At 61.9% G+C, this 27,152-nt stretch overlaps 2 protein-coding genes and 1 long non-coding RNA gene across 5 annotated transcripts; 2 read left to right on the top strand and 1 right to left on the bottom strand.

Annotated features, from left to right (window-relative positions):
* Nucleotides 1-275: 275 nt before the first annotated feature.
* Nucleotides 276-19,385, bottom strand: LOC123386735. The gene is made up of 3 exons (XR_006601100.1): nucleotides 19,328-19,385; nucleotides 11,862-12,030; nucleotides 276-1,194 (listed from the first exon to the last, which is right to left on the bottom strand). It is a non-coding gene; the product is annotated as an uncharacterized LOC123386735 (long non-coding RNA).
* Nucleotides 2,329-11,383, top strand: SSTR3 (somatostatin receptor 3). 3 transcript variants are annotated; one of them, XM_019835519.3, is made up of 4 exons: nucleotides 2,329-2,985; nucleotides 3,190-3,353; nucleotides 4,902-4,981; nucleotides 7,947-11,383. In XM_019835519.3, exon 4 carries the CDS (start codon nucleotides 7,989-7,991, stop codon nucleotides 9,249-9,251), a length of 1,263 nt encoding a protein of 420 aa, XP_019691078.2. In that variant the 5' UTR covers nucleotides 2,329-2,985; nucleotides 3,190-3,353; nucleotides 4,902-4,981; nucleotides 7,947-7,988; the 3' UTR covers nucleotides 9,252-11,383. The 3 variants fall into 3 exon arrangements, with proteins under 3 accessions (XP_019691078.2, XP_019691077.2, XP_019691082.2); XM_019835518.3 differs by lacking the exon at nucleotides 4,902-4,981 and having other exon boundaries at nucleotides 2,331-2,985; XM_019835523.3 differs by lacking the exons at nucleotides 3,190-3,353; nucleotides 4,902-4,981 and having other exon boundaries at nucleotides 2,331-2,985.
* C1QTNF6 (C1q and TNF related 6) lies at nucleotides 18,691-26,156 on the top strand. The gene is made up of 3 exons (XM_003989237.6): nucleotides 18,691-19,112; nucleotides 21,796-22,054; nucleotides 24,446-26,156. The coding sequence occupies exons 2-3, from the start codon at nucleotides 21,802-21,804 to the stop codon at nucleotides 24,991-24,993; spliced, it is 801 nt and encodes a 266-aa protein (XP_003989286.4). The 5' UTR covers nucleotides 18,691-19,112; nucleotides 21,796-21,801; the 3' UTR covers nucleotides 24,994-26,156.
* Nucleotides 26,157-27,152: the final 996 nt, after the last annotated feature.

Genomic DNA, 27,152 nt, shown 5'->3' with positions numbered 1-27,152 from the left:
CACGCTACGTGTAGCTTCTCGGTGTCCCTGGGACCTGCGGATGTGTACAGAGATTGACGCATTCTATCGTCGCAGCAACCCAGCGCGGCAGGTGTTGAAGATGAGGGGCTGAGGCTCAGAGAGGCTAAGTCACATATCCGAGGTCACACAGCCGGTGAGTACAGAAGCTGAGATTCAACCCCAGCAGCAAACAGCAGGGCTGATGAGCCACTTTATAGGTGTCCACACTCTCGTGACAGCCCCAGGGGCCAGGCGGGGGACGCATTTTGGCTCACTTCATCTTGTTTGAAGGACGGACCTCAGCGTCAGTAGCCGAGGCCTCCACCCTACACTGTGGTCAACTCTGGCGTTGGCATTGTGGGGGAGAGGAGGGAGGGGACAGCACGCTCCTGGCTGCCAGGAATGGGAGGAGCCTGGGCCCCAGCCTCTCTGGAAAACCACCGGTCTGATGGTAGAGGCACAGCCCCTGGTCTCAGGGAGCCCTCTAGTCTGAGGGTGGAGACACGGCCCTGGTTCTGAGGAGGTCAGGGTCTGATGGGGGACACATAGCATTGTCCTCTTTCGGCAGGCGCTCGGGGCAGCCCCGCCAGGATTCCAGGCGGGCATGACAGCACCGAGGGACCAGATGGGGGCCTGAGGCTAGAGACTCTCATGTCCCAGGACCTCCGTGCCAGGCAAGGTGCAGCCACCTCATGGCTCCGACACAGCATCCCTAGCTTCCCAGAGCTCACGGGTGTGGAGTTGCACTTCCTCTTTCTGCCCTGCCCTCCCCGCAGAGGCAGATCTGGGTCCCTGGGATCCCTGGGTCACTTCTGCTCGGGGAAGGCCCCTCGGTGTCCCACCGAGGCCACCCCTGCCCGCAGCCTGGCGCCTGGGACCCGTCACCACCACTCGGCCTCCAGCAGATTATAGTCTCCCATCCTCCACCCCCACCCCCACCGCCCGCTCGGCCTCCATCTATCTTCTTGTCTTCGGTAAACATGTGGCAAACACTTACTGCGTGCTAGGCGCTTCCAGGCCTGGGGACACGGTGAGGCTGGGGTCTCCGGGAAGCCTAGAGGAGAGGCCTCGCCGATCCAGGCCTGGGGCGGCTCCGGGAGGACTTCATCTCACACTTACGGGTGGGGTGCGGGCACAGCCTGTGCAAAGGCCCTGAGGAACACCAGCGCCGTCACCGGTGCCTGACTGGTGAGCCTTTGAAGAACATAAATTAGGTCAAGAGACTCCTCTGCTCCCACCTGTGAAGCCCCCAAGCCACCCAGACTGAGCCAAGGCCCTGCGTGGTCTGGCCTCGGAGGCCTCCCCCTGCCTCCCTCCTCTCCAGCCACCCTGCTCTCCTCCTGGTCACCCGAACGCACAAGCTTGTCTCCACCTGAGCACCCCGGCAGGGCCCTGCTCCCCACTGGAGCCTTCTTCCCTAGATGGTGCTGTATCCCTCTCACTGTCTCACAGAGGCCTTCTGAGCTCGCTGGTCAGAGCCAATGAATGAGTGAAGGAATGAATGAATGAATGAATGGAAGAGACTGGGTGTGTCTGGAGCACAGGCAGGCAGGAAATGGGCAGAGGAAGAGCCGGAGGGGGGAGGCAGGGGGAGGAAAGACTAGGGCGGTGTAAAGTCTGGAGGGCTCCGGAGGGTGGGCTTAATTCTGGGGGTGATGGGAAGCCAGGCGAGGGCCCCGAGCAGGGCAGGGAGACCCCTTCCTCACCTCCGGGAGCTTCCTAGAGCCCATCTACTCCTCGGGAACTTGGCCAGACAGACGAGAGGCTGAGGCTGGAAGGAGGGGCTTGCCCAGGACCCACGGCAAGTGCAAGGACAGCATCAGGGGGCCGGGGGCTCCAGAAACCGGCGTGGGCATTTGTTTTCTCCTGTATAATAGCTTTCATTTTGCCCTTGACCCCCCCGCCCCCAAAGCCTGAAATATGTATTGTTTAACCCTGTCAGCCTGCCCTGGGCCCTCCGGACTCAGTCGGTCTCAGGACGGCTGCCCCCACCTGGCTTTCCTCTGGCTGGTGTCCAGCCGGTGGCCAGGACTGTGGACTCCCACCGCAGTGCTCCCTCGCGCTGCCAGCCCTCGCAGCACTGCCCAACCCCTCACCTGCCTGGGATCGGGAACCAGCTGTCGTCCCCGGGGGGACATGTGCCACAGTGGCCTGGGGGACGTCCAGCTCCCCTGGGCACCACGCTCCTCTCTCCTCCCCTCTGCGGGAGCCAAGGCCAGCGTGGGTGGCCAAATCTCCCCGGTAACAGGGTCTGTGCCCCACCCCCCCCACCGCCGCCCCAGCCTCCTCTCCTAACCTGCCGCCCCTCCCCTCTCCCGCACCTGCTCTCCGGCCCCTCCCGCACCCCCCACTCCTGCCCCCTCCTTCCCCGGCTCTCCGTGTCACCATCTGTGGCACAATCCTTCTCTGTCACTCTGCCTGCCACCCCCTCCTTCTCCTTCCTCCTTCCTTGCTCTCCATCCCTGCCTCTCTCCGCATCTCCTCTCGCCCCTTCTCTCCTCCCTGCCACGCATTTCACATCACTCTCCCTCATTCTGGCTTTCCACCCACTCACTGTCTTCTCCCTCTCCCTCTCTCTCCACCTCCGACCGACCCCCCTTTCCCCTCTATTCCTATTGGCTTCCCACAGTCCCTGCTCCCCTTTGCTTCTCCGTCCACCCCCACCCTGCGCTCCTGCCCGCAGAACCCCCCCTGTGCCCCTACCCGCCCCCTCCTCCAGGACGTGTCCTGGAGATGGGGGGGGGGGGTGACGCACAAGGCACCCGTGGGAAGTCAGGGCCGCAGACCAGATGGGAGAGGCTCTGTGGGCAGCTGTGGCCGCCGCGGGCCTAGGAGGGGGATCGGGCCGTAAGCCCTGTAGAAGTGGGCACCGCGTGGGGACCCCGGCTAAGGGTGCTCTGGGAGCTTGGGGACTGGGCAGGGAGGGGGGCAGCAGGATGATAACCAGCCTGGCGGCAAGCAGGGGAGCCCTCACCCCATGGGCAGGTAAGGAGGCTGGGGCATGGGTGGGGTCCCAGAGGGTGGGGTGCCGGGGCCCACCCTCTGCCCAGGGTGAACTTGAGAGGCTGGGGGCTGGGGGCTGGGAGATGGTGGGAAGGCCCAGGGAGGAAGGAGGCCTTCCCGTGCCCTCCTGGTGGGCTGCAGAGGGTGGGGGCAGGTTAATCTCGGACTCTCGTGCCATGATTCTAGAATACTGGGATCGCACAACAGCCGAGTGTCAGAGCTGGAGAAAGCAGATGCATCATGTCGGTTGGCCTCCTTGGCTCACGTGCCAGCTTCTCTGAGCTCCCCCTCCACGCCGGGCGCTGTGCTCACGGCACGCTCCCATTTAATCTTTACAACAAGCCCGGGAGGTACGTCTACCTGTCTTCGTTTGAACGGGAGGAAACTGAGGCCCGGAGCTAGGCAGTGACCTGCCCAAGTTCACACAGTAGCCTGGTGCCATCATTCTGTGGCAGAGACCAAGCCCCCAACCCGGGGCCTGCGGGGCTTGTTCCTGGGGGTCGGGCCCCGGGCCTGGAATGGGATGAGTGAGTGAGTCGGCCGTGATCAGCACAGTCCGGGTCTTTTGGGGGAAGGCCCAGTGTTGCAGAGGACGGGCAGAAGGCAGTCGGCCAAGGGCATCAGCCTGCGGCATTCAAGGCCGTCCTGGCTCTTGGTTCCTCTCAGCCCGGGGCCTTCAGGGAAGCCAGCAGGGCCAGAAGGCACTGGTGATTCAGGAGTAGACCAAACTGGGCTTTAGTTCCCGTCTTCCGCTCACCAGCTAGGCGAACTTGTGCAAATTACTGACCTTCCCTGAGCCTCAACGTGCTCCCCTTTAAAAATCCTCCCTCCTGGGCTTGGTGAGGATTTCACGATGTGGGTCTGTGCCCAGGAGCAATGCCCCCACTTTGCTCGGAGCTCTGGCTGCTCAACTGCTCCGTCTGTTCACGTTTCCCAGCGCTCGGTGCTGTGTCAGGGGCTGGGGCTGAAGAAACAAATAACTCAAGGTCCCTGCGACCCAGAGCCTGCGGGTAAGCGGAGGGGGGCAGGCGAATGGAAGGTGATGGGGGTACTGGCATCTCTGAGGGGCCCTCCTGAATTGCTGTGTGGCTCGGAGCAGCCCCTCGCCCTCTCTGGGCCTCTGTCCCCGCCCTCCCAGAGCAGTCCTGTGAGGAGTCCGCCCCCGGCTTTCAGGCGAGCTTGTGCCAAAGATAAACCAGACAGGGAGGAAAAGTCCCTCCTCCCTGAGGATGAACCAGATCATGCACAGGATCCCAGCTCCTTAAAGAAAAGGAGGCACCTAAATTGTAGGGGCAGAAAGCTGTAATTTTCCTGTTCCTGGCACCCAGCCTCTTAAACTTTGACAGGGAAGATGGGCCCAGATGGAGGGTGGAGGCAGGGAGTCTTCCAGGGAGGGCAGGGGCTCTAGGAGGGGCTATTGCACCCCCCGGGTACAAAGACAGAGCCTGGCCGGCCGCGCACGCCCGTGTGTGCGTGTGTGTGTGTGTGTGTGCGCGCGCGCGCCCGAGAAGGAGGTGGGAGGGGGGTGTCCTCAGGGCTCACCTCCAGGCTCCCCTGGGGGCATCTGTCCCTGCAGCCTGGAAATTAGGTTTGCCCAGCTCCCAGGCTGTCTCAGGAGCCTGGCGCTTTCCTGCCTCCTGCAGCCCCGGGCTGTGATTGGCTGCCCCATGGGGATGCTGTAAAGAGAATGTGCGCAGGGCGGCAAGGTGGATGGATGGGTGACGCAGGGCTCCGGGGCTGAGGAAGCCAGAACTCCAAGGTCTCAGATTCCACGTTGCCAGGTTGAACAAGGGCCGATTCTGGCATTCAGGAATTCTGACATTCGGACTCAAGGGCGCGGAATCTAAAAATCTGTGACTCTACAACTCAGGCCTAAGAAACTAAAATTCTGGTTTTAGGATCTTACGATTCCAGGGGTTTGAGCCCACGATCCTAAGAGTTCAAGAGCCCGAAGAACAGCGAGGGAAGCTCTAAATAGGTTGGTGGGAGAGTGGGATGCAGGCTGGGTGCCTCCCCAAGGCCCAGCCTCAGTCTGCCAGCCTGTGAAATGGACACACGTGCGTGTGTTGGGGGGGGGTGGAGGGGGGGAGGATGATCTTAAGGGTCCTCCCAGGTCTGCCCCTTCTTAGCTGTGTGACCGGGGCTAATGTGTCCAATGGTGGGGACAACACTCGTCCTTCCCCCATCAGACCCCTAGGATGCTGCATTTCACTAGCTTCGCCTGGAACCTGGCAGCTGGGGTCAGTGACAAGGAGCCGGAAGCGCTGTTAGGATCCTATGAGCCCAGTGTCCAGATAGCCCCTCCCTTAATGCCGCCGTCCCAGAGTCAGGAGAGCTGATGGGGTCCCGGGGTGATGATGGGGCACCCCCTGGGGTTGGAGGAGCATGGGGGGGTGCTCTGAGCCCAACCAGCCTGGGGCATCATCAGGAGCAACCAAGGTCAAGGGGTTCTTTGCTATTCTAGGCAGTGCCCGGCCTTGTGCTCAGAGAGACTTTAGAAACCGAGACGTTTGTTCCTAGTTAGGGTGCTTCCTTTTTCCAGAAGCTTTGCATCTTTTTTTTTTTAATGTTTATTTATTTTTGAGAGAGAGAGAGAGAGAGACAGAGTGCGAGTGGGGGAAGGGCAGAGAGAGAGGGAGACACAGAGCCAGAGGCAGGCTCCAGGCTCCGAGCCGTCCGCACAGAGCCCGACGCAGGGTTCGAATTCATGAACCGTCGGATCATGGCCGGAGCCGAAGTCGGACGCTCAACCGACTGAGCCACCCAGGCGCCCCCACAAGCTTTGCATCTTAAAAATAGAGTCCAGATAGGGCAATGCAGGTGGCACTGGAAGGATCCGGGCACAGTGTTGGGTCAGAAGGGGGATATCAGAGGCTTTCCTTCTCTCTCAGGGTTTTCTGTAGGGACAGGCAGGAGCCAAGGGATGGTGGGGGGAGGTCATTAGGAAGAAGGGGTGGGGAGCCTTGGCCTCCACCTGGGCCTCCTGAGAGCCAGAGGTAGGCTAGCAAGTTCCGAGGTGGGCGGCCTTTCCTAGCGGATCTTGAATTTCCACTGTCAGCAATTCCAATTCCCACCCTCTTTGCATTAAGAATTGTCCACTCCGGGTTCCTCTGATTCATCCGATGCCTCCAACACTGATGCAGAGCCTGTGCTGTATGAGGGACGAGGAGACGCTTCAAAGCAGAGTGAGAGGGTCTCCGCACTTAGGGAGAGTCAGTCTAGCGGGGAAGCCGGGAAGAGTCTAGCTCCTTGCAACACACGGGAGGCACGATAAGAAAGGTACTAACCTTAGTGAACGGGCATGCTGCATGGTGCCCACCGTGTCGCTGGGCAGACTCTCATTCATGATTCAGGACCCGTCTGGAACCTTCTCTTCCCTGGGAAACCTGCCCCACCGGTGCAGAGAGGTGTGGCTGTTCTTGTACCTCCTTTCCGGTGTGAATTTTTCACCGTGGGGGGAGAAGGGGCCACACACGCCCACCCCCCCCCCCCGTCCAGGTTCACAGCTGGCCATCCCAGGCAGGGCCTCTGTGGGAGCGCAGTGGGACGGGCTAGGCTTGGGGGGGCCCCCGAACACTCCGGTTCCAGGACAGGGGACATCACTGTGCCTGTGGTTCCTAACTCCATTCAAAATCTGAGGAATCTGATACAAGCTCTGGGCTCTGCCCAGACAAGACGTAGATGCATGAACTTTCGCCAGAGTTTTGGGGGGCTCACGGATCCTCTGAAGTTCATAGAGACACCCAGGTTCAAGGTTAAAGACCCGGGATAGACAGCACCGTTTTTTTTTTCATTTTGTTTAATGTTTATTTATTTTGGAGAGAGAGAAGGAGAGAGAGAGAAAGGCAGAGAGAGAGACAGGGGGGCACAGAATCTGAAGCAGGCTCCCGGCTCCGAGCTGCCGGCACAGAGCCCGACGCGGGGCTCGAACTCACGAACCGCGAGATCATGACCTGAGCCGAATGTCGGACGCTCAACCGACGGAGCCACCCAGGCGCCCCCCCCCCCCCACCCCCAGCACTGTTTTTCCAATGTGAGGGCTGAGACCTGTGGGTGGCTGTCTCGGTCCATTCTGGCTGCTATAACAGACTACAACGGGCTTACGAACCACATTTACTTCTCCCAGTTCTGGAGGCTGGAAAAGCAAGATCAAGGTGCTGGCAGATTCCGTGTCTGGCGACACCTGCTTCTTGGTTCGCGGTTAGTCCTCTCCTTGCCGTGTCCTCACAGGGCAGAAGGAGTGAGGGGCCCTCTGGGGTCTTTTATGGCCCAGACCCCATTCATGAGGGCTCCACCCCGAAGACCTACTCACGCCCCAAAGGCCACGCCTCCTAAGACCGTTACTGGCGGGGGAGGGTTTCAACAGGTGAATTTGGGAGAGGGGGACACGTTCGGTCTATCGCAGGGGGTGATGCCCTTGGGCTTGGGCTTCTGCCAGCCGAGGCATCCTGTGTAGAAAGGGCCAGTGTTGCTTTCGGAAACAGTAGGACCTCGCTGAGTCGCAATGTAAAATCCGCTGGCGTCAAAGACGGCCGATAAACTCTGGTCTAGAAGGAAGGGCCTGTGTTGTCATGGGCCAGTGGACTGATCCGTTCACTCCACCGTTAGACACCTGTGGAGGACCCACAGGGGCACGGGTGCCAAGGGGAAGGGGACCCTGCGAGGCACAGGCCAGCGCAGGCCCCCCACCCTTTGCAGCCAGGCAAGCCCGCGTCCCCGGCCACACCCTGGCCATGTGACAGACGTCACCTCTCTGAGACTCAGTGTCCTCGTCTGACAAGCGGGGATGCCTTGGCGGCCCGTGCAGAGTAAAATGGCTGGGGCCTGTCCGGCTCTGGCCGGGCGGGCGCTCTCCGCGTCTCCAAGTTCGGAGTGACGGGGGGAGGGGCGGTGGAGGGACCGCCATCACCCATCGTGACCCGGCCGTGTCCTTCCCCCTCCAGGCCAATAGCTGCCCGCTGACCGCCACCACCCCCCCCTCGGCCATGGACACCCCTGGTTTTCCTTCATCGGCCCCCACCGCCTGGGAGCCTGGGAACGCCTCCTCGGCCTGGCCCCCGGATGTCGCCCTGGGGAACGTGTCCGCGGCCCCGAGCGTGGCGGGGCTGGCCGTCAGCGGTGTCCTGATCCCTCTGGTCTACCTGGTGGTGTGCGTGGTGGGCCTGCTGGGCAACTCGCTGGTCATCTACGTGGTCCTGCGGCACACGGCCAGCCCGTCGGTCACCAACGTCTACATCCTCAACCTGGCGCTGGCCGACGAGCTCTTCATGCTGGGGCTGCCCTTCCTGGCGGCCCAGAACGCCCTGTCCTACTGGCCCTTCGGCTCCCTCATGTGCCGCCTGGTCATGGCCGTGGACGCCATCAACCAGTTCACCAGCATCTTCTGCCTCACGGTCATGAGCGTGGATCGCTACCTTGCCGTGGTCCGTCCCGCCTGCTCCGCCCGCTGGCGCACGGCGCCCGTGGCCCGCACGGTGAGCGTGGCCGTCTGGGTGGCCTCGGCCGTGGTGGTGCTGCCCGTGGTGGTCTTCTCGGGTGTGCCCCACGGCATGAGCACCTGCCACATGCAGTGGCCCGAGCCGGCGGCCGCCTGGCGCGCGGGCTTCATCATCTACACGGCTGCGCTCGGCTTCTTCGGGCCGCTGCTGGTCATCTGCCTCTGCTACCTGCTCATCGTGGTCAAGGTGCGCTCGGCCGGGCGGCGGGTGCGGGCGCCCTCGTGCCAGCGGCGGCGGCACTCGGAGCGCAGGGTCACGCGCATGGTGGTGGCCGTCGTGGCGCTCTTCGTCCTCTGCTGGATGCCCTTCTACGTGCTCAACATCGTCAACGTGGTGCGCCCGCTGCCCGAGGAGCCCGCCTTCTTCGGCCTCTATTTCCTGGTGGTGGCGCTGCCCTATGCCAACAGCTGTGCCAACCCCATCCTCTACGGCTTCCTCTCCTACCGCTTCAAGCAGGGCTTCCGCAGGGTCCTGCTGCGGCCTTCCCGCCGCGTGCGCAGTCAGGAGCCTTCTGCCGGGCCTCCTCCGGAGAAGACCGGGGAGGACGAGGGGGAGGAGGACGGTGAGGAGGCGGCAGGGGGGCGGGGGCAGGGGAAGGAGATGAACGGCCGGGTCAGCCTCATCGCACGGCCTGGCACCGGCGGGCAGGAGCGGCCGCCCAGCGGCACGGCCAGCAAGCAGAGGCAGTTCCTGCCCCGAGAGCCCACAGCCGGGGGCAAGCCGGGCGCACTGCACGCCAGCTGTCTGTAGGGGCCCGCGGGGAGGCCAGCGTGGTCCAAGCACGGGGCCGAAGCTGTGGGGACGCCTCGGGCAGGCCACCCACGGTGCCCGGGGCCCCGTGACGGGATGTGTGGCGGCCTGGGCTCCCATCCTGTGGCTGCTGAGACTCGCGGTGTGACCCTCGCGTAGGTCACTTTCCTTCCCTGCGCCTGGTGTTCTCTTCTGTGACTCAGGGATGGGAGGACTGAGCCTGGCCCGGCTCTGCTGGACGAGAAGTCCGGAGGGGCATTGCCGCGGGCCGACCTGCCTGCGTGGGGCCCGGAGAGCTGCGCACCGGCCTTCCCCCTCAAAGACAGAGCATCCTGGCAGATGGGCCCGGATCTTGGCCCTCGGAGGGACGGACCGAGGTCTGGATCGCCCGGGGCTCAGAGTCAGGCTCCCAGGAGAGGGCCTGGGACCCCAAATAGAAGAAAGTCTTACCCAGTGCAGGGAGGGGTACACACTGCTCAGGCCCCACATCAGCTCTCCCCCACTCGCTGCAAGGCCTGGGCGGGCTCTTCTCTCTGGGCCTTAGGCCTCCCTTGCTGAACAACCCAGGAGCCTCCAGGCCCTCTCGGCCCAGGCGGCCAGCGCTGGGGCTCCCGTGCTCCTGGACAGAATTGTCCGGGATTTTGCAGGACAGTCAGGCAGTTCAGCTTCGGGGCCCCTTACCCCTTGGGCCCTTCCAAGGCCCTGTATCTTATTTTGTACTTGTAATTTTGTATTCTTTTTCATAAAGAGGGACCCCACACTGCATACATTTAGGCCACCTAAAGCCTGGCTCAGCTCCGTTGAGGGCAGCTGACCAATCCCCAAAGCGGCTCACTCTGCGTCCCGTGGCTGGAGTGGGGGTGTCTCTGGGCGTCTGCGGGCTCCAGGAGCCTCCCCTTAGCAGCTACCCCCTGGCGTTCCTCCCCTCGCGGAGACCAAGGCAGGATCCGGGCCAGGCAGACTGGCAGGGAAGCGCAGCGTCTCAACAGCGAGGTGGAGAGAAGGAGGGAGAGGAGGAGAGAGAAGGGAGGGAAGGAGGAGGAGGTGGGTGGAGGACAGATCTGCTCCGTGACCTTGGAGCGATCCTTGGCCCCTCTGGGCCGGGCTCAGGTGCAGCGTCCCCGAAGGCAGGCTGTGGATGCCGGGCCTGATCAATCTCAAGAAAACGATGCAGTGAGGACGGGAAAGCAAATGGTCTGGAAGGCACAGCGCTGGCTGCCCGGAGGGCCTGTCTGTGCTGGTTAGGAGGGGCCGTGTCTTGATGGAAGCCCCTCATTCTCTGGGGCTACAGTTTGAGGAGGCCCAGGGAAGACAAGCCAGCGGGGCTTGGACAGGGACCACAGGGAGGGGCCGCCATGCAAGGACTCTCTTCCGGAGATAACCGTTTAGAGCCACAGTGAGGCTGGCCCTGGGGAGGGTGGTACTCAGGCTAAATCCCTCAATCCTCCCTCCCCCGCCCCCCGCGGAGGGCAGGGGGCTCCTCAGGGAAAGTACGCGAAACCACAATGTGGGGAGACCTAGGTCTCCAACCCACCTCAGGATCCTGCCTAGCCTTGACCTCTCTGGGCCTCAGTGTCTCCAGCATAAAACGGAGGTTGTCCCGGCTTGCCTACCTGCTCAGATCTGGGGAAGAAAATGAGTCATGCTGGGCAAGCCGCCAAGCACAGCGCGAAGGGTGGGGGTGGGGGTGGGCGCGCCACGTTATAAAGTGGAAACGACCCCCATGCCATGCCAGGCTTCGCCAACACCTGCTCCTTCCGCCAGCGGCCTCTCTGGCTCTGGCTCTCGGAGGTAAGAATACTGCGGGGCCCAAGACAGGAGAAAGGCTCCGGAGAGTCAGAGGCCAAAGACAGGCAGGGCTGGGGGAACGCGGCCCCCTCAGGAGGTCACCGAAACAGACTTCGTACGTGTGTTGGCGCTGGAGGCCCGGCCCCCAGTCTGGGATTCCCCTGATGAGGATCTGGGGGTCTGAGGGAAGAAGGGCCCGGCCTCTCGGCATTCCCTGGCCGGCCCCGCCTTCCTGAGCCCTGGGACAGGTGCGCCTCTTCTCCAAGGGCAGCTGGAAGGCCCTTTAGGGAAATCCTGTGCGACTCCTCCCCCTAGTTCTTGTCAATAAAGACAGTGACCCCCGACAAGAGCCGTGACCTGGGCCAATTCCTCTGCCAGGTGCTGTGCGTCTAGACTGGTGTGCATGGATGGGTGTGTGTGTGTGTGTGTGTGTGCCACACCAGCCGTGTCTCTCCGGGCATGGGCTGTGTTCCCGGGGTCGTGTACATATGAATACTTGGAATAAATGAACGAATAGGGAGATCCCATTTCTCAAGCTGCAGGGGGGCAATTTTCACAGCGGGACTCTAGCCTCCTTTGCATTTGTGCCACGAAGGGACCCTGAATAAATGTGGGGAGGGCCGGGGCGGGGGGGGGGGGCGCTGGAAGGAGCTTGTGTAGGGGTTTGGGCCTGGAATCTGTGGGTTATTGGAAAGGCGGGGGCCACAGGGTGAGGAGAGACCTGGGGTTGTGAGCCTGAGCAGGAAGGATAGAGTGGTGATGGCCCTCCCTGCCTGATTCCTCCTCTCCAGGCGGTCAAGTTGCTCAGAGCCAGGGCCTTACCTTCAACTTCTCTCTCAGAGGCGGTTGCCAGGCAACAGCCCATGGCCATCAGGCTCTGGACCCGGACTTCATGCATCGGCATTGGCATTGGCATCGGCGGTGAGGATCTGGGAGTCTGCAGGGCCTGGAGTAGGGGGAGCCGAGGGCCCAAGGCTGCAGGTGTCCTCGCCTACAAGGGGTGGGGAAGATGGAGGTCACTGTCCCATGGGGAGGTGACGGCTGGGCTCCACAGGACTCTAAACACAAAGAACCCCAGGCTGGGGTGTGAGGGGCATTCCCCCGGAGTAGCGCGACGTCACAGTCCTGCCAACGCCTTGCAGTGCCCCGTGTCACTGGCGGGCCCTGGTGACGTTCTCAGTGACACCGCTGGCAGGCTGGCCTGAAGGCACGGGGGAGGAAGACGCACAGTCTCCGTGCTCTTTGTCGGAACCACAGAAGCGCACGAATCACTATCTGGTGGGGGAGGGGGGGGAGCGTGGGGGGGGCGGGGCCGGCCGTGGGGGGGGGGGCTGAGCCTGGAGCAGAGGGAACCTGGTGTGCTAAGGCCCTGAGGCTGGAGAGCTGCAGGGAATAAAAGGAAGAGAGGTGGAGGGGGGGGGGGGGTCAGGCCCAACTGAGGGACAGAAGTGGTGTCAGACAGGGCCTCTGGATGCAACCTTATTTGGAAGTAAGTTCCTTTCAGATGCAAGGAGTTAAGATGAGGTCATGCCGGGGTGGGGGGCGGCCCCTCCCCCCAATCCTACAGTGACTGGTGTTCTTAATGGAAGGGGAGATCTGGACCGACAGGGGCACAGGAAGAATGCCCGGTGATGCTTCTACAAGCCACGGAATAGCAAAGGTTGCCAGCCCGCTACCAGAGGCTGGGCGAGAGGCCCTCAGAGCCCTCAGAAGGAAACAACCATGCTGACTCTTTGATTTCAGACTTCCAGACTCCCGAACCGGGAGAAAATTAATTTCTGTTGGAAGCCACCTAGTTTGGGGCCCTCGGTTACGGCGGCCCCAGCGCACGGGCTAACAGATCCCCACCTGCGAGACAGAGATAATCGTCCCTCTTCTCCGGGATCTCCGGGGGCGCGCGCGCGCGCGTGTGTGTGTGTGTGTGTGTGTGTGGAACCGTGGCGCCGACCCGTTCGCTCTTTCATTCAGTGAGCGTTTATTAGGCAACTGTCAGCTACAAAAGGCTGAAGGCAGAGAAGCGCAAGGTCCGTCTTTCAGGAGCAAAGGAAGTCACAGCAGAGATGAGAGAGAAAGAAGCCAGTTCTTAAGCACGCGGACTCTGGAGCTGCCTGGGTTCGAGTCCCGGCTCCTCCCTTCCCTAGCTGTTGGGCCCTGAACCGCTTAACTTAACCTTCCTGTGCCTCTGTTTCCTCCGCTCTGAGATCGGGGGAGGGAGGGCAGATTTCTCTACCGTTAGGGGGTTTAAATGAGTTAATATTTGTACACAGTTTAGACTCGTGCCTGATGCGTTAGGTGCTGTGTTGACATGGGAAGTGCTTTAACAGAAGCAAGAGTCCCTCTGCCGGTGGAGGGTGGACGTCTTCTCCCCGGGAGGCGTTAGGGCCCAGCTGAGCCGAAAGAGGAACCTAGAGTCGATGGCGCAGGGAAGGAGGCCCAGGTACCCAGAACGGCTCCGATACCCATTCCCAGCTGAGGACGGTGAGGCCTGGGATGCTCATGCGACTTGCTCAGGGTCACGGCTCCAGAAGCAGGGACCAAGAGCCCTGTTTTCTGAGTCCCCAGTCCCCCAGTCCAGTGTCTCTAGTTTTTAACAATTGTGAAAACGGGGGACAGGGTGGCAGGAGCAAAGCTGGCGGTGGAGAGAGGGCCCCGAGGCCGCGGGTGGCCCCTGGGTAGTCAGGTGATGCCCTCAGGGAAGACCCGACAGGCAAGAGGCCAGCCTGGGCCCCACAGGGGACCTCCGTCGCCTCCTAGAGGCTCAGCCCCCACTCCGGTGAGCCCTGCGGCCTCAGCACAGGCCTGGCTGGCAGGTCACTGGGGTGTGCACACAAGGGTGAGTGAAGGGGACGCAGTTGTGCACATGGTGTGTGTGTGCGCGCGCGCGCGTGCAGAGGGCAAAGCCAGCCCTCGCTTTTTCACAGGCTCAAAGACAATGCCCAGGCCACACCTGGCATCTGCAGGGTTCCGGACACCTCCCGGTTCACACATCCCGGGAACATAGTCCTGGGTCACACAACCCCGGGAACACGGTCAGTAGGCAGCCAGGAGCCCTTGTCTGCTATGGTTGGTTTGCTACCGGGGGTGGGGGGGGGGAGTGGGGAGGACAGGGGGAGTGGGGAGGACCTGGGGGGAGTGGGGAGGACTGAAGAGGGGTGGGGAGGACGAAAGGGAGTGGGGAGGACCAGGGGAGGGGAGTTGGGGGGGACCAGGGGGAGTGGGGAGGCTGGAGGGGAGTGGGGAGGATGGGGGGGTGGGGAGGACTGGAGGGGAGTGGGGAGGATGGGGGGAGTGGGGAGGACTGGAGGGGAGTGGGGAGAACGGGAGAGTGGGGAGGATGGGGGGAGTGGGGAGGACGAGGGGGAGGAGTGAATGGGACCTGGGGGGAATGGGGAGGATGGGGGAGGGGAGAGGACCTGGGGGGAGTGGGGAGGATGGGGGGAATGAGGAGGACCTGGGGGAAGTGGGGAGGATGGGGGGGTGGGGAGGATGATGGAGTGGGGAGGGTGGGGGGAGTGGGGAGGATGAGGCGGGGGGAGTGGGGAGGATGAGGCGGGGGGAGTGGGGAGGAAGGGGAAGTGGGGAGGACCGTAGAAGTGGGGAGGACGAGGGGGGAGTGGGGAGGATGGGGGAGGGGGGAGGACAGCAGGAATGGGGAGGATGGGGGGAGGGGGGAAGAGGCCCAGGGTGGTATGCGGCCTCTCGGGCCTGCTGTCTGCTTTAATTGCCAGAAAAGGTGTCAATATTTGCACACGGGAACTGGTGGCCGGCTGCCGCACTTGGTCAACACGGCCCAGACCCGGTTTCTCCATCTGTAAGGAGGGGTCGTCGCCTTCCCTCTGCTCCTCAGGGCGGGTTTCTCCTCTCGGGCCATCAAATGGCAGCGGTTACACAGAGAACGAAGCGAACCGTCAATGCCTGTTCATGCGGGTGGCAGTCAGCTGAGCCGTCAGCCACACCATCGGGCTCCGACCCCAGCCGCCACCACGTCTTAGCGCTGCGGGACTCCGGGCTGGCTTCGAGCCTCGGTGTCCTCATCCGTAAAACGGGCTCCTACCCGCATCTCACAGGACTGTCGCAGGACCCGAGGGCTGCGCCACGGGCTCCGGCCCAGGCCAGCGCTGTGCGCTGTGTCCGGCAGGGGGCGCCGCGGCACCTCCGCCTGGTCGCGGCTCCGCTCGGCTGGACTCGGCTCTCTTCGGCTCGGACCCACTTTTTCAGACTCGTCTGTGTTCGGCCGCACCCGCTAAGGCCCGGCCGGACTCGGCTCTTGCTCGGTTGTCCTCAGCAGCGGTCGGCGAGAGTCGGCTCTGTCCGGCCTGGCTCGCGCCCGCTGGACGCCGCTGGGCCCTAGACTGCCAAGTCCCCTCCCTGGCGCCGCGGTGGCTCCTCCCTGCCGCCTGGGGTTGGGCTTCCCGGGTGGAGGCCCCGAGGCCGCTGCAGAGTGGCCCTGAGGCTCCGCAGCCGGTCGGCGGTGGCGCGGTGGGGGCCGGTTTGGCCGAGCCCTGGGCCGTGCCGAGGGTGTCGCGAGCGTGCCCGCGGCCGGGTGGCAGGCTTTTCCCAGTGCTCGAGGCCGAAGCGGGTGGGCCTGGGTCGGGGAGTCGCCCCCACCCCCACTTCTACCCAGAGGAGGCCAAGGTTGGCTGCTGGATTCCCTCCCAGCGCCTTGGCGTGCTCCTCATCCCCGTTCTGCCGCCAGCCGCCCCGTGGGGAGGGAACCGTTGCTGCACCTGTTTCCTTTAGCCTCAGTTTCCCCCTCTAACAGTTACCGAACGGGGTTCTTGGGTGGCGGGGCAGGGGGGCGGGCGACGGGCAGGCGTCCTGAGACCTGCGGGCCCTTTCCTTCGCGGGGCCTCTTGGGCGTTCAGTTTCCCCTTCGGTTAAAATGGGATTAAACGCGCCCAACTCGGATTAACACCCTTGGGATCGGCGAGTCCAGGACGGAAACTGAGTCCAGAGGTGGACGTTCCCCCAGGACCAGCCAGTGGAAGGGCTCGGTACAACCAAGTCTGGGGGTCACCGCGCAGGGGGGAAGCTGGACGAACTGCTGGGGAGAGGGAGGGTCCCCTTGGACCCTCCGTCCGCTTTGTGGAGAATGGGGTTTGGGAAAAGTGCATGGGGTCCAGGGCCACCCCTTAGCGCGTCGCAGTGGGCCCTTCATCTTCCTCGCCCCTCCTCTACCCCATTATCTCCTGAAGAAGGGGGCGGGACGCGTGGGGAGCGTCACAAGCCGCGGGTGGGATGGGACACACACAAGCTACCTGGCACGCTGGCCCTGCTCGGCAGGCGGCGCTCCCGGTCTCCTTTGTTTAGTTTCTTAATTGGTTACTGACCTTGAGCGGTCAGATCGGTGACTTGTCATTCGCAGTTTGCAAAGCTGACTCCAGGAATCATGTGTTCTATCTCATTTTTGAGAGGCACACATCTTATTATTTAAATTACAAGATGGTTCCTGGCGCTTTGTAAGCACTGACCGAATGTCACTATTTTTATACCGAATGTCACTATTTTTATACCTGTTCCCCAATCCTGGGCAATAACCTAGGCGTGGCTAGGAGCTTGGTTCTGAGAGTGAGTCTGTGCCTCATGTTCCTCATCTGAAAAATGGGGATAATACTCAGAGATTTGCCGAGGGATTCGATGAGTTAATATGCGTAAAAAAAAAAACCCCTTAGGACAGAGCCAGGTAGGGAATAAAAGCCATCTTTTGTAAGCAGGGGGAGAAGAGGGTGGTTGGGGAACACACAGCTCTGCCCTGGGTTTCTGGCCTTGGCGACGAAGGTTTTGGCTTTCTGCCTTGGGGTTACACCCTTGCTGATGGGGGTTGTCGCAGAGTGACGAGAGGTATCCCAAGCCAGCTTCTCTTGGGTGCGGTCTCTTGGGTCCCAGGGCTTCTGACTCGGGTGTGCATGAGAATGGGCTCATGCCCTTGCCATATTCACGGTGTAACCATGGAGAAGCACTGATGGGTGGCCCACACAGGGTACCCCACTGGGTGTCCCACAAGCCGTTCAGACGCCCTCGGCCTTGTCGTGTCCCTCTGGCCCAGGGACTCCCGGGCTCAGATGTAGGGAAGCGTGCCCAAGGTCACGCAGCTAGGAGGAGCGGAGACCTAACGCTTTTCTCTGCCCCAGAGCTGGAACTCTGTCTCTAAGCTATCTGGCCAGCTGGGGAGATCCTCCGAATGGCTGGGAGACCCGGGGATGCTGCATCGATGAAGGCATTTTAGGCATTTTAGGGAGAGAGCGAGAGGAAAAATATTGAAGTATAATACATCTGAGTCTTGCTGTCTTGTCTGCCCTGCCTCCAGCTGTTCTGGACAGAATAAAAGAGGGGCTTTTTTTTTCTGGGGCATCGGCCTGGCTGGGGGCCAAAGGAGCCGGCCTTAGAACCTGGCAAGCCCAGTCCCTTTCCTGGCCCCCGACCTTCTCATCTGTTAAAGGGGATGAGCAGCCTTTGTCAGGGGGGCTGCACGGAGTACAGTGCGGGCACAGGAGAGGATAAACTATTCCTGTGTCCCCGAGCTGAGCTTCCCATCCCGTCGGGTCCGTCTTCCCTTCCCTTCCCCCTTTCCTAAGACAGAGGGCTCAGAGACAGCCAGGAGCTGTCTCCCCCTCTGGTGCTGCTGACTCAGCCCTTTTCTGGTGGCAGCAGCTGGGGGAGGGTGGGGAGGGTGGCTCCCCTTGGCTCCCTCCCTCTGTAGCCTTGGCTCAGTGCCCTGGGAATGCTGCCTGGGGCAGGGCCACGGAGAGGGCATGGCCAACGTGGACTTGGAGTTTTCTCAGCGGCCATAGTCCTTCAGTCTGCTTCCTATGGGGCCCCCTTGTACCCCAAAATAGACCTGGCGGGGTGGGGGAGGGCTCCACGTGGGCTTGGGAAGTGAAAGCACAAGGCTAGAAGCTGGGCGAGTCTGACCCTCATTCCAGCTTGGACTCCAGTTTGGCTGTGACCTTGAGCCAAAGCCCTGGGTCTTTTCTGGGTCACAGAGTCCCTGCTGGTCAGATTAAGTCATCGAGTTAGGTCACCTCGAAGAGTCCTCCCAGGCCTGATATTCTGCTGTTTGATTAGCCCCCAAGCTGATAGAAAAACGGAGGCCCAGAGAGGAGAGGCGGTCAAGGACACACAGCCCGGGGGCTATCCTCTCCTCCAACCTTGCCCAGCTGAGCGGAGCCTGGGGTTTGGGGTCCGAAGCCCCAGACTGAAATCCGATCACCCTTGGGTCTCTACATTTCTGTGCCTCCCGAGGGCAGTAATGTCACCACCGCCGTCTTCCCAGGGCACAGACCCTGAACGACAGCCTTTGCCCCTCAGCGATGCCCAGGCGTGTTCACGGGACTCTAGTGGGGGTGGGGAGCCCTTCTTTTCTGTGGGGTTCTGGTTCCCCAAGGCTGGCGGGGGGGGGGTTGTTGAGATAACAAATGGGAACACCTTTAGGTGTTCACCCTGCAAAGATGAGGTCCAGCCCAGGCAGTAAGTCCTCAACAAATGCAGAATCAGAGGGTGCTGGAGGGTGAGGGACATCTGAGCCTGCCTTTGGCGGGTTCTCTGACCCCAGAGGCTACAGCCTTTGCAAATATTCCGCGGCCCCCCTCCCCCACCAAGCCCAGGCCCACCCCAGATTCTAGCGCTGCCTCCCCCTTCCTGAGCAACTTGGGGGGGGGGTGCTCCTGCCCCGTCCCTTCCCTGGCCTTGATTTTCCAGCCTGCACATCAGGGGGCCTCACTCAGGCCCCTTCCGGCTCCAGCTCTATCGGGCCTCTGAATCAAACCAGACCCCACTGGATCGCCAAAGAGTTAAGCGAAGGAAATCCCCAGCTCCCTAGGCTCCCTTTATCTCCACGCGGATCCCAGAAGCTGGAGAGGAGCAGGCGGGGAGGAGGGGAAGTGGGAAGCCAGCTCAGCCCGCTCCCTCCGCCTTCCCTCCGCCTCCCTCCCTCCCTTCATCCCTCCCTCTTCAGCTTGCTTGCTTGCTTGGCCTGGGGGTCCGGGCCAGCAAGAGGCAGACATGGGCCAAGGAGCCAGAGGCTGCCCAGAGGCTGGGGGTCTGTGAGCCGCTGTGGAGGCCGCTGGACACAGGGTGAGTGATGAAAGGTCCTGTAACTCCCTCCAGCAGGGCCCAGGAGGCTGGGGTCAGAGCCCAGAATTCCCTTCCTCCCCCCCTGTCTTCCTAGGCACATCTTGGGTTCTGCTGTCTCCCTCTGACCCTGGCCAGCCCCTCTCGCTCATTCTCTGGCTGACTGAGATCTCAGCACCCCTCACCCCCAGAAGGGCTGCCCCTGCCTGGACACTCACCGGCTCAACTCTGCAGGCCCGGCTCCCTCCTTCCCCAGAGAGCTCCCAGCTCCTGAGTGGAGGCAGCAGGGACCCCCGATCACCCCCGCCCCCCCCCCCCCCAACCACAACACGGTCCCTCACCCTTGATCCCTGCCAGGCACCCTCCCCCAGGGCCAGTCAATGATCACGGCTGTGGTTATTAATACTCTAGTTCAAGGCTGCCTTGCTTCCTGCTTCCTGCTTCCCAGGTTACAGTTCTCTGTGTCTCCGAGCTTTTGACTCCCGGCTGGCCCGGGGCCCACAGAAAGATCCCCGATCGTGCCAGTCCTCTGGGAGAGACTCTGCTCGTCCCGTCCTGTGCAGGCCCTGGGAAGACGTCTTGTCGGTTGCAGAAGGAACACGTTGTTTTATTTTATTTGCTTATTATGGAAGGGTAATTGACATGCAGTGTCAGTTTCAGGCGCAGATGACTACATCCCAGTCATTTGGCAATTCTGTACATTACTCAGTGCTCACCGCGATTAGCATAGTCACCGTTCGGTGTTATTGCAATGTTATTAACGGTCTTCCCTCTGCTGTCTTTTCCTTCTTTTTGTCAGAGTCCTTTACAAGTCTGGCACTTTCCGTGCCTTTGGATCCTTCCAAACAACCTGGGAGGCGGGTGGTGGTTTCTTCTGCTTTTACGTGTCAAGGAGTGGGAAGCCCAGAGAGGTTAAGCCGCTAGCCCGGAGGTCGCACAACTTGTAAACTCTCCCGGGATCTCAGGTCCAACCCCGAGGCCTCCCCTGTCCCCAGAAAGTCACGTCTCTCTCTATGACCGGGGCGGGGGGGGGGGGGGGGAAGAGGGGGTTTTTGCGCTTCTCAAAAATCACTGGGATGTGACATTTACAAATACAAGATGAGGGTGATAATCTTGGACAGAGATTAGGCTGATCTCTGAGAAACTGATCTGCCTGATTGAGCAGAACCAGGAAGCCAGAGCAGGTGGAGCTTGGGAATGGTCACCTCTAAGGAGAGGGGTGGTGTCTCTGGGGACTGCCTGCCCCCCCCTCCCTCCCCCCGCACTCACTGCTGCCCCCCAGCCCCCAGAGCTGCTCTTTTAAAACCTCTCTCTTACCTCAGTGCTCAGTGGAGACAGAGTAGCATTTAAAAATAATAATTTTACCTTCTCTGCACGTATTAACCACACAAAAAAATATTTTTGAATCGTACTAAATGTTAAAGTAGAACGAAGAGGAAATAAACAAAGAAACGCCAGAAGTGTCAAAGCCAATCTGGTTTCAAGAGCTGAGTTTCTGATCCTGCGATAAGGTGCCAGCCCCCAAACACCGCTATCACCTCAAAGGCTCTCTCTGCCTGGCTTCCTGCCCACCCGCCTGTCCCCGGTGTCTGCTGTCCCGGCCACTTCCTGCCCCTCTCCTGGAACCCTGGATCGTCTCTTGGCCAAGGCCAGAGACCGGTCTTCATAGCCCCTTGGGCTTCTCTGAGCCTTTTGAATGTTCCGGACCTCCTCACCCTGCTCCTTAATTCCAATTTACCCCCTTGGCAGCGGATTGGCAGATCTGTGATGACTGACGCAACCGCCGTCCAATGAATTAACTCCGGAGCCCTCCCTGCAGGGCTTCTGTGTGAGGTGGCGCGGGTTGTTGACGGTGCAAAGGTGCTGAGAGGGAAGGTGGGCTGACAGCCAGCCCTTGCCAAGCCACGCGCCCTCAGTGCCGCATTCCTCCCAAAATGACGTCTTCTCTGTATTTGTCTCTAACGCGTCCGGCCAGAGAGTCACCTCCTTTTGCCTGGCACCCAGGCAATTGTATCTCAAAGGTACAAGGGCAGCATCATGGGGCACAGCCCCGTGCATTTTCTCTGACGGATGTCGCTGCCTGGCTGCTAGAGTAAATGAACTTTCCTGGCCCCTTTGGCCGGACCACGGTGCCCCTGTGCCAGACCGTGGGCTCAGCCACGCGTGCCCCCTCCCGGGGAACAAGCCTGCAGAATCTTTTGTGTTTGTCCCAAGGGTCCACCGACCTTCCTCGTGCTGCCGGGGGCATGTGCTCGCCGGACACGGAGGAGTGGGCGACAAGAAAACAAGCCCCGGGGAGGCGGGTCGGGGGGGGGCAGAAACAGCATTTCACGGGTGATGACTCTTGGGTGGCTGGGACATCTTCCTCACCCTCCTCAGCAGAGGCCTCCAGGGACCCTTGTCTGTTCCTGGCCGGTGGCTCCCTAGAGGGGTTTCCCTCCCAGGCCCTGGGTTTCTGGGGCCTCGGCCTGCGGGCCGTGCATCGCCGCCAGTCTCTTCGTGACCTTGGAGAAGTTGCTTCTCTGTGTGGGTCTCAGTCTTCTCGTCCGTTAAGTGGGGGCACGATCGCTCCCTCCCCGAGTTATGTCAGGTGGGCGGACGCTGAGCGGGCAGCCTCCAGGCCGGGCATCGGCGCGGTGTAGATGTTAAGTTAAATAGAGTCCCTGCCCCTCCTTCCTTGCTCCAGGTCGCCATGGGGATAGCTGCCCTGGGCCTCCTCTGCGCGGTGCTTCTGTTCCCTCTCTTGGTGCTTGGGGTCCCCACCCAGGAGCCCACCTCTGGGGAAGCTGTGGCCTCCAGTCCCCCTGGGTACTGTCGCCGGTGCTGTGACCCTGAGGACTCCCTGACCCCCGCCGACGAAGCAGATGTGTCCTCAGCCTCTCCATCTGCCCTCCCGTATGTGCTGCCTGAGGTCAGGCCCTACATTAACATCACCATCCTGAAGGGTGAGTGCCCACACGTGGCTCAGGCTAGACGGGTCCGCTTGGGGATGGGGAGGGCCTGGGGGGGGTCTCTTCCCGGGCTGGGGTCAGTGAGGTGGAGGGAGCAGGAAACACCAGGACGGAAGGCTGTCCGAGACCCTTTCTTTCATTCACACGTTTATTGAGCACCTGCTATGTGCCAGGACTGTTCTGGATTCTGAGGACGGAGCGTGAACAAACCAGACAGGGAAGCCCACTGCCACGGAGCTCCCGTTCTAGTCGGGGAGGCAGACAGTGAGCAATAAATATATTACCGCGTTAGGGAGACAGAATGTTGGATGGTGAAAAATGCTATGGCAGTGGTGAGTAGAGCAGGGCAAGGGACATCAGGAGTGCAGGTAAAGGGGGGGTAGGTTGCATATTAAATGGGGGTGGTCAGTATAGTTTCAATGAGAAGGTGAGGGAGAAGCCATGTGGATATCTGGGGAAGAGTGGGCCAAGGTGAACAGCAGGTGCAAAAGCCCTGGGGCAGGAGTGGGTCTGGTGTGTTTCAGGGGCAGGGGACAAAAGGAGGAGCTGAAGTTGGAGGCGAAGCAAGGACCCGATCAGACTTGGGCTTCCCCTCTGAGTGAGATGGGGAGCGGGGGGGGGGCTCAAGCGGAGGGAGCTGATCCCACTTGGGTTTCAAATGGATCCCTCTAGTGTCGCACGGCGAATAGCCAGCAGGGGACCAGGGTGGAAGCAGGGAGACCAGTGGGCAGCCCCTGGGGCTGTCCAGGTCGGAGCTGGCTCCCTGTCCTCTAAAATCAGGAAGAGGCTTCTGCTGCTGGGGCCTGCGGGCAGCTGGGCTGGGGCCAGGCCCTAGACCCCTGTCACCTCTGCCTGCGCTGACAACCACCCCAAGAGCTCGGAACTTTGTCATTCCTCCCCCCCCCCCACTTTGCAGATGGGGAAACTGAGCCCCTGAGAGGGGAGGAGCTGTGCTAGGAGCACACAGCTGTCAGGAGCAGAGCCAGGGTCTGGCCCGAGGTCTCCGGAGGGCCAGGGCTCGGCTGGCCTCTGAGACCCTCCGGCCCTGAGATCTCATGGGTGAGGACGCCTCCCTTCCTCCACGTGGCCCTCCGAAAACCCTGAGTCGAGGAGGACACGCCCGGGCCAGACTTAGTTGCGGGTGGGGGGCGGGGGGGGGGGGTGGACCCTTGGCCGCGGTGCAAGGCTCCTGGCTGGCGTCAGGGCTCCCAGGTCCCAGCCCCGGCTGCTGGGCACCTCTGCCCTGTGGGTCAGGCTCGGCTCTCCCTCCCTGGCTTGCTGCCTCACTTGTAAAACGGAGAAGGAGACCCCCTCCTAAAACCACCCTTCACCCCCTCCTCCCTCGGGGCAAAGAGGTGCTCCATAAGCTGTAAAGTGCTGGGCACGTGATGAGACCGTTCTCCGTGGAGGCCGTGGAGCCAGAGCGCTGCGGACCCCTTTGTCCCCGTTTCTCTCCAGGCCTCTCCTCCCAGGGGCTGGGCCCTCCTCCCCTCTTCCCACGGGTGTGGCCACGGTCCTAGGAGACCTTGGGAAACCACAGGGCCGTGCGGGTCTCTCCAAGGGGAGGGGCTGATGGTGCGATCATCAAATATGTGGGGTCAGGTACCTGGAGACACAGGCGGTCACCTGCGTCTCCTGAGTTCAGGGTCGGCCTGGAACAAAGGCTGGGCAGAGGCGTGCGTGCCCGAGGACCAGGTTAGACGCTGCCGGACCCCAGGGCAGGCAGGGATGGGCTGAGCCTCGCTGGGTGGGCCATCCCACCTCGCGAGTGTGGGCTGTGGCGCACCGCCCCTAGGACATTTTGTTGAGGGCCCAGGAGCACCCCTGCGAGGTGGACGTGATCCTTCTTAAGATATAGACAAGGCAACCAAGACCCTGACCGGGAAACGCCCCCGTGGGACATAATCCCCACCCAGGGCCGCCTGGCTCCTACACAGGGCTTTTCCCTTCGGGGAAGCAGAGGTACTTTTCTTGGGTTCCTTCTCTGGGTCAGAAACGCAAAGCGCATCCTGCACGTAGCCCACATCTCCACTGCAGTCTGGCTGGGGGTTTGGGCCTGGCCTCCCAGGGGCCACACCATGCCTTCGCTGTAGGGGGGAGGGGAACAGGCAGGCGGAAGACAGACCCTCCTGAGTCTTGCGTTACCTGCTTCCCCTGAGCTGTGTGACCCTGGGTGACTCGCTCAACCTTCCTGGGACCGGAGACGGTCATGGTATCTTCCTTAGACGGGCATTCAGGGAGGTGAGGGCTGGCATGCACCAAGGGGCTCTGTAAACGCTGGCTCCCGCTCTGGCCTCCTTCTCGAGTCTTCCGCAAACCCACGGAGGGACTCCCTTGGCGCAGGCCTGGGCGCCTGCCCTGACTTTCCCCTTCTTGTCCCCACAGGTGACAAAGGGGACCGAGGCCTGCTGGGCACCCCCGGGAAGCTGGGCAGGGAGGGTCCCCGGGGGGAGCGCGGCCCGCAGGGCACCAAGGGCGCCAAGGGGCAGGCGGGCAGCCCCGGGGGCCCGTGCCGGACGCGCTTCTCCGCCTTTTCCGTGGGCCGCAAGACGGCCCTGCACAGCAGCGAGGGGTTCCAGCCGCTCCTCTTTGACACCGTCTTCGTGAACCCGGACGGCCACTTCGACCTGGCCGCCGGCCACTTTGTCGCCCCCCTGCGCGGCCTCTACTTCTTCAGCCTCAACGTGCACAGCTGGAACTTCAAGGAGACGTACGTGCACGTCGTGCACAACGAGGAGGCGGCCGTCATCCTGTACGCGCAGCCCAGCGACCGCAGCATCATGCAGAGTCAGAGCGTGATGCTGGCCCTGGGGCCCGGGGACCGCGTCTGGGTGCGGCTCTTCAAGCGCGAACGGGAGAACGCCGTCTACAGCGACGATGTCGACACCTACATCACCTTCAGCGGCCACCTCATCAAGCCCGAGGAGGACTAGCGCCTCCAGCGGGGGCCGCTCCGGCCGGGGGGGTGGGCTGGGGGCAGGGTCGTCCCCTGCGAGGCCTCAGTTTACACCTCCGCAAAGTGGGCCCCCGGGACCTGGCGTTCTGGATGGTCTTCCTCTTCTTTTCTCCCCTCCATCACCCCTTTCTCTCCTCTCTTGGACCTATCTTAAGAAGCCCTCTGACCTAAACGTTCTAGAATTTTCCCAGCCTTTTAACCCGGCACGTCCCGGACTTGAACGTGCATCTGAATGACTTTGGGGGCTGTGCCAAAATGCAGATTCTGATTCGGATTCTGGAGGGGGCCCGTGATTCTGCATTTCTAAGACGTTCCTGGGTGGTGCTGATGGGGCTGGGCTGTGGACCCCGCTTGAGCCACCAGATTCTAGAACTTTCACACGCTTCTACTTTCGGAACATTCTGGAAGCCTCCAGAACATTCTCTTCCCAACATCCTCCCATTCTCGCATCCCTCTGGGGCTCCCCTTCCTCTGTTCTCTTGCCCCTCCCAGCCCACCCTCCCGAAGGTGCCTGGCTCCCAGGTGCTCGCTGACCCTCCTTGGCCTCTCTCGCCAGCCCAGCGTCCCTGGCTTTCCAGGCTTGGTTAAGGTGCTAAAGCCCTGGTGGGCGTCTCCTGCCCAGCAGCGCCTCCTCTGGCCCGATGCCGCCTTTACAAATGCCACCGGGGAGTGGGCCGGGCTTTGGACCCCTCAGCAGGTCTAGGGAACTGAAGCGGCCAACATTCCGGGTCAATCAGGGGGAGGCTCCTCTGAGCCATGAAGCCAAGACAGGCACCGGGAGAGGCCAAGGTCAAGTAAGGGGACATCAGGCCTTCTGTCCTTTCTCCCCCTCCCAGGGTGGGCCGGCATGGCCGCGTCCAGCCTTCCCCTCCCCCATCCCGGGTGGCCTGAACCTCTCTCCAGAGGGAGATGGCCTCCGCCCATTGGTGCTTACACAGACCCCGGGGCAGAGGTGGCCCCAGTGGTGGTTTCTGGTGCTCACTCATAGCCAACGGACCCATGGCTACATGGCTGGGGGCTGGCAGCGGGACCTGAGCAGGTGCCGTCGAGGCTGGCGCTCTCCCAGCCGCCCCCCCAGCCTGACTTCCGCCCCTGCCCTGCTTGTCCAGAGTGATTAAAGTTCATGCGTCTCTTTGGCAACGCGGGCTGGTTCTTTCCGCTCGGCTTCCTCTGCCCACCTTGGGAGGGCGGCCCGTCCCGGTGCTGCCGGTGCCCCCCGGGGAAGGCTCGAGAGACGGAGGCAGCCCAGGGCTCCTCTCCATGTGCTTCCCACCCACCAAGACACCGGCCCCCTCTGTCACTCATCCGCCAGGGCGCCCGGGGGCGGCCAAGCTAGCGCGTGGTGGCCACTCACGTAAATGTAGTTACAGTTGACGTAACCCGCGCAGGCTCCCCTCACAGACTCGACGGGACATCCTGCACCCCTGGGCCTCCCTGTGGCTGTGTGAGATGGCTTTCTGGGTACTGTGTGCGAGAACGAACTGTGCAGGACGAATGGCCCCCCGGACTCAGCCTAGCCCAGCCCGGTGGCCCACCCAGGCAGGGGGTAGACACAAGTCTTCAAGTCTTTGGAACCTATACGGCCACGGAAGTTTTCCCACTGGACCTGAACTCCCTGCGGCTCTCACCCGAGGGGCTCCTACCAGGTCAGGGGCTACTCAGGGGGAGGCGAGCCCAGGGCCTGCTTTCTGTCCAGGCTCTGTTCCTGCGCCATTGGCCTCACCAGCACTCCCTCTCAGCATCCCCCCACCCCCGGCGGTAAAGGTTGCCACCCCCCCCCCGCCCCACGCCAGGAGCCTTTTGTCACGGTCACGTCACAAGGACAAGCCGGTTTGCTGATTGATAAGGCAGCAAAGCTTTATTTTTCCTTTTTTTTTTTTTTTTCTGGCAGCAAAGCTTTTGAAACTTCTCACCAAGCACCCGCAGGAGGATTGAAGCTTGTCCTTTGCAAGCTGAGGTCAAAGGTCCCCAGGCACTTCCGGGCCACGTTAGCTCAGGGCTCCCACAGAGCATCTCCCCCAGTGTCTCAGCGGACCTGTGGCAGATGCCGCCTCTATCCGTGGTTCAGAGTGGCCTCTGATGCCTGCCTGGGCCAGGTGTCCCCACAGGAGCCCAGTTCCTGGCTCGGTGGCTTCT

This window comes from Felis catus, chromosome B4 (assembly GCF_018350175.1).
Source record: "Felis catus isolate Fca126 chromosome B4, F.catus_Fca126_mat1.0, whole genome shotgun sequence".
NCBI lineage: Eukaryota > Metazoa > Chordata > Mammalia > Carnivora > Felidae > Felis > Felis catus.
Note: the sequence above shows the minus strand (reverse complement) of the source record. Positions and strands in the feature narration are given on the sequence as shown.

Coding starts and splice junctions, on each gene's coding strand:
- SSTR3 (XM_019835519.3), top strand. CDS start 7,989: ATGGACACCCCTGGTTTTCCTTCATCGGCCCCCACCGCCTGGGAGCCT.
- C1QTNF6 (XM_003989237.6), top strand. CDS start 21,802: ATGGGGATAGCTGCCCTGGGCCTCCTCTGCGCGGTGCTTCTGTTCCCT. Junction 22,055..24,445: donor TAACATCACCATCCTGAAGG/GTGAGTGCCCAC, acceptor TTGTCCCCACAG/GTGACAAAGGGGACCGAGGC.